This window comes from Nicotiana tomentosiformis, chromosome 10, assembly GCF_000390325.3.
Source record: "Nicotiana tomentosiformis chromosome 10, ASM39032v3, whole genome shotgun sequence".
NCBI lineage: Eukaryota > Viridiplantae > Streptophyta > Magnoliopsida > Solanales > Solanaceae > Nicotiana > Nicotiana tomentosiformis.
Genome location: NC_090821.1, coordinates 66,949,157 through 66,954,788, shown reverse-complemented (window position 1 = coordinate 66,954,788; position 5,632 = coordinate 66,949,157). Strand labels below are relative to the sequence as shown.

At 37.9% G+C, this 5,632-nt stretch overlaps 1 protein-coding gene across 1 annotated transcript; it reads right to left on the bottom strand.

Moving 5' to 3' along the window:
• Window positions 1–2,864: 2,864 nt before the first annotated feature.
• LOC104101749 (uncharacterized) lies at window positions 2,865–5,632 on the bottom strand. The gene is made up of 4 exons (XM_009609252.3): window positions 5,565–5,632; window positions 4,859–5,002; window positions 3,357–3,485; window positions 2,865–3,119 (listed from the first exon to the last, which is right to left on the bottom strand). Exons 1-4 carry the CDS (start codon window positions 5,620–5,622, stop codon window positions 2,986–2,988), a joined length of 465 nt encoding a protein of 154 aa, XP_009607547.1. The 5' UTR covers window positions 5,623–5,632; the 3' UTR covers window positions 2,865–2,985.

Below are 5,632 nucleotides of genomic sequence, written 5' to 3'. Positions count from 1 at the left end.
TAGAAAGCTAAATTAGAAAAGTCAATCGGAAGTTGACTTATGAGTAAACGAGTTTGGACTTGGATTTTTATGATTCAGTTAGCTTCGTTGAGTGATTTTAGACTTAGGATGTGTCCAGAATGTAATTTGGAGGTCAGTGGTAGAATTAGGCTTAAATTGGCAAAAGTTAAAAATTTGGCGATTTTGGTTGGCAGTGGAAAATTAGGTATCGAGGTCGGAATGGAATTTCGGAAGTTGGAGTAGGTTCGTAGTGTCATTTATGACGTGTGTGCCAAATTTGAGGTCATTCGGACATGGTTTGATAGGTTTCGGCGTCGTTGGCGAATTTTGGAAGTTTAGAAGTTCTTAGGCTTGAATCCGAGGTTAAATTCGTGTTTTGGTGTCGTTTTGGGCGTTACGAAGGTTTGACTAAGTTCGGGTAGTGGTATATGACTTGTTTGAATTATTGATTGAGGTCCCGAGAGGCTCGGGATGATTTTGGATGGGTATCGAGGAGTTTGGAAGTTGGAAAATACAGTTAGAGCTGCTGTTCTGGTGTGTCCGCACCTGCGGATTGGGAACCGCGGGTGCGAGCTTAGCAGGTACGGGCTTGAGGCGCAGGTGCGTAGAGGAACCGTAGGTGCAGCTTGGTCTCCGCATCTGCGATGACCTTAGGTGCGGTAAGGTGACCGCAGAAGCGAAGCCTGGCGAGTTAATGAAAATCCGCAGAAGCAAAAATTATCCGCAGATGCGGAAGCGCAGATGCGCATATGGGGTTGCAGGTGTGGAACCCCTAGGCAGAACCTATATATATCACACTTCGCGAATTTTTGCCCTTTTTCCTCCATTGTTGAACGGGTTTTTGAGCTAGGGCAGTGTTTTTCAAGGGAGAATCACGAGACATCAGTGAGGTAAGTCGCTTGGGTTTATTTACACGCGTTTATGATATTTTTTCACTGATTAGCCATAAAATTAGTAGGGGTTTAGGGTGAAATTGAGGGAGTTAGGGTTTGAGTTTTGGAGAGTTTTAAGTGAGAATTTGAGGGACCAAACGGAGTCTGATTTTAACGAATTTTATATGGTTAGACTCAGGTGAGGATGAGGTTTGTTATTCTGCCATTTTTGACAGGTTTTGAGATGTGGGCCCGGGGGCCGGGTTTTGGCCGATTTCGGATTTTTGTCCTATTTATGTATTTTTTATTGTGGAATTCGATTCTTTAGCCTATGTTGATAGTAGTATTCTGATTTTGGTTAGATTCGGAGCTTTTGGAGACCGAGTCCAGAGACGAGGGTATCCCGGAGTAGGATTTTACGCTGTTAAGGTAAGTAACAGTTTTAACTCTAGCTTTGAGGGTATAAACCCAGAGATTTGACATCACGTGATTTTTTGGAAGTGATACCCACGCTAGGTGATGAGCGTGTGGGTGTGCACCGCGAGGGATTGAGACTTGATCTGTCCTGTGAGGCTGTGAGGCCTAATAGCTATTATCTGTGGTTATGTGTTTATTTGTAGTTGAACTTGTTTGCCTTCATGTTAGAGATCATGCTTAGGCTTTATTCATGCTCACATTATTTACACTCAGTCATAGATATGATTGTATATGTTTACCTCAGTCCCTATTATTTTGCTGATATGCTGTGATAATTGACGTGGGCAGTGTTTCCCTTATTTGTTGATGATGGTGAGGCTAGAGAGGTACATGACTGAGTGAGGCCGAGGGCCTATTGTGAGGTATTTGATTGAGGCACATGAGTTATCCGTGCAGCACGTGAGTTGTCCGTGCAGATCCAGGTATTGATACCATAACGCGTGAGTTGTCCACGTAGCACGTGAGTTGACCGTGCGGATCCAGGGATTGATATTATGGCACGTGAGTTGTCCGTGCAACACGTGAGTTGTCCGTGCTTAGCGCTTGGGCTTTGTGAGCCCCTCCGGAGTCTGTACACACCCCCAGTAAGCGCAGGTACCTATTGAGTTTGAGTGTTGAGTGCTGAGTGCGAGTGTCGAGAGCCGAGTGCTGAGTGATGGAGTGACATTGCTGTGAGGATTCATTGCTTTTGTTGTTGCTGTATTTTACCCGTTAATTTCTTTGTAGCATTTATTGAATTGATAGAATTTACCTATTTATTTCTGCTTATTTTAAATTATGATAAAGAAATAATTGAATTTTTCTACTTAGCTCGTCACTACAACTCAGTTCCTTAGTTATTTTTGTTACTACTGAGTCGGTTGTACTCATACTACACTCTGTACTTTATGTGCAGATCCAGATGAGTTAGAGTGCGGCGTTCGTTGAGTTCAGGCCGGTTATCATTGGAGACTGCAAGGTAGCTGCTAGCGTCCGCAGGACCTTGTTACTCCTTTTATCATTTCTTCTTTTGGACTGTATTGACAGTTAGACAGTTTTATTTCTTAGTTCATAGATTGAGACGCTCATGACTTAGTGACACCACGATGTTTGGGACTCATTTTCGTATTTTCTATAATTATATTTAGAGTTGATTTAGTTTATAAAAAATTCAAATGTTGGAAATATTTTATTAAATTATTATAATCGATTTAGTAGTAATATTTTGGGAAATAGGCTTGCCTTGTAACATGATAGGCGCCATCACGACCATGGTTAGATTTTGGGTCGTGACAATAATACATATTAAGAAACTGCTCGAGACCTTAAGTCGCTGAACGGGGCGTTAATTCTTAAAACGACAAGTTGGGTCGTTACATATCAAAACCTTGCATTCTAGAGGTGCAAAGTTCATACTCTCCATTTCCCCAACACTGAATATTGCCCCCTCCAAAAAAATGTAGTAATAATATTTAATAAAATAAACATAAGATCTAAAATAAAAAACATTTTTTTTCTAGTTATAATCCAACCAAGTAATGCAATTTCATTGCTATTTATTTCTTCAAGTAAACATCATTGAATTAAACACAATATTCATCCGCCAATAAGGAATTCTATATTTGTAATAACAACGAAGACTTGTAATACTTCGTGATTAATGGAGTATTGACCCGAGTTGATCACTACAAATGCATACCCCTTCAACACAAATTGAAAACCCAACTTTACATTTCAGATCACGACGACAGTCTAATGTAGTCTTACACATAATCTTTCCCGTCACCACATCTGAAAATTACAAAACTCATTAGCACCTTAGGAAAAACGTTAGTTATAATAAATTGCTGATATGTGACAAGTAAAAGATGCATAATACTAAAACATTAGGTGCGACGATATATGCTATTAATTATTATCATCAGTTGAAAGAAATGTTTTATAACCTTTTAATTATGTGTCACAAAGTGATTGAATATAAGAAAGATAAAAATAATGAGAGAGATTGCAAGGGAAAGAAGGAGGGACCTTTATTATTGGTGGAATATGTCTTGAGAATTAAACATACGCAATTTCCATCAACACAAGTTGGAATCCCAGAGTCACATGCTATTTGACAATCTTCTCTACACTCACATGTTTCTGTTGTCACCACATCTGAAGATCACAAAACTTGTTGATATCAATGACGACATAAATTTTTGAAGGACCTAGTTACCAACATAAAGGGAAGCCCGTTGCACTAAACTCCCGTTATATGTGGGATCCGAGAAAAAATCGGACCACAAAGATCTATTGTACGCGGCCTAACCTTACATTTTTGCAAGAGACTGTTTCCATGGTTCGACAAGTAAAATGTGCGTCAGGTTAAAACGACCATATATATTACATGCGACTTTACTGAGTGATTATACACAAACATTCTAATTTTATTACCTATAAATATATGGTCTGCAGATTGAAAAGTGCCATTAGGTGCGTCATCAACATAAGCTACTATATCCTAGATATATTATGTTGTTTAAAAGAATTTCGTCGTTTGGAAAAAAAAATCTTTTGTAACGTAACCTTTTAAAATTACATCATCAAAATTTGCTAATGTTATAACTTAATTATGTGTCACTAAGGGTGTTTGGTACGAAGAAAAACATTTTTCAAAAAATATTTTTTAATTTTCTCATGTTTGGTTGGTTTAAATATTTTGGAAAATATTTTCTTTATGAACTCAATTGGAGGAAAATATTTTCCTTATCAAGAGAAGGGAAAACATTTTCCAAAACTCCTTCTCAACCTTCCCACCCTATCCCCCATCCTCACCGACCCACTCCACACCCCACACCCACCCACCTAACCCCACCCTATGCCTACCCACCCCACCTCTCTCTCTCCAAAAAGGCTTTTTTTTTTTTTCAAATTTTAATTTTTTCTTTCCGTCACCACCTATCCTATTACCCCCACCACCACCCCACCCCCGCAAAAAAAAAAAATTTACTTTTTTCCGTAATTTCAAATTTCTGTTTTTTCATTTTTTCTGTACCACTCTACCCTTCCCCCCATCCCACCCACCTTTGCACATTTTTTTTGTGATTTTAAAATTTCTGTTTTTTCTTTTTTCTGCAACCCCTCACCCCCCCCCCCCCCGGACAAAAAATAATTGTAATTTTAAAATTTCTATTTTTTCTTTTTTTCTGCACCACCCACCCTCTCCCCCACTCCACTGCCCCCCCCCCCCCACCCCCCCTTACACACACTTTTTTTTAAAAATTTATTTTTCATAATTTCAAATTTCGTTTTTTTTGTAATTATGAAATTTGTGGGTTCGGAAGGTTGTTGGTTCGAAAGTTTATGGCTTCATGTTTATTATATCTAAATTATTTATGAATACTCTTAAAAAATTATTTTCCTTAATTTGCATACCAAACACCGGAAAATGAATAAGATTATTACTTGTTTTTCAAGAAAATATTTTCCGTTATACCAAACACACCCTAAGTGATTGAATATGAGAAAGATAAGAGAGTGAGAGGAACCTGTATGACCGGCAGAATATGTCTTGAGGTCAGCTAAACATACGCACATCCCATCAACACAAGTTGCAAACCCAGATTCACATGATAGGTTACAATCTTCTCTAGTTTGACATGTTTGTTGACATGTTTCTACTGTAACCACATCTGAATATCACAAAACTCGTTAACATGTAGATCATATAATTTTGAAAGGCTTAGATACATAAACTACTGATATGTCACAAGTAAAGGATGCAAGGTGCTTCATGCCAAAACAACCATATATATATTACATGTAACTTTACGAGTGACTGAGATAATGCAAACCCAAAATTGGCGGGTTCAGTGGCTATAAAATTAATTATTATGTATTTATAAAATCTATTTTTTTTTCCACCTCAACATATATGTGAGATCGAAAAGCATTAGGTATGTCCGATTGGATATTTTATTATAGCCTAGATCCACCACGATGGTTGTCTAAGTAAAGGCCATCACCTGAAAGAAACTTTTTATAACTTGTTTATTCAAATTGCAGCTTAAATAAAGTTCACTAAGGTTATAATTTATGCTCGAGTTTTAGGCATATATTAAATGTTAGATTCTCTTGATTTTTTTGTGTATTTAATTTTATATATTTTGACATTTTATAATAAAAATTCTTAGTCCGCTACCGATTATATAAATGAACCGGCAGAGAAGGGGAGGGTGAGAGAGAGAGACTGACCGCATAAAATGAGCAAGAAGGAGACTGCAAAAAACAAAGGCATCAAAGTCTTGGCCATCTCGTGTAAA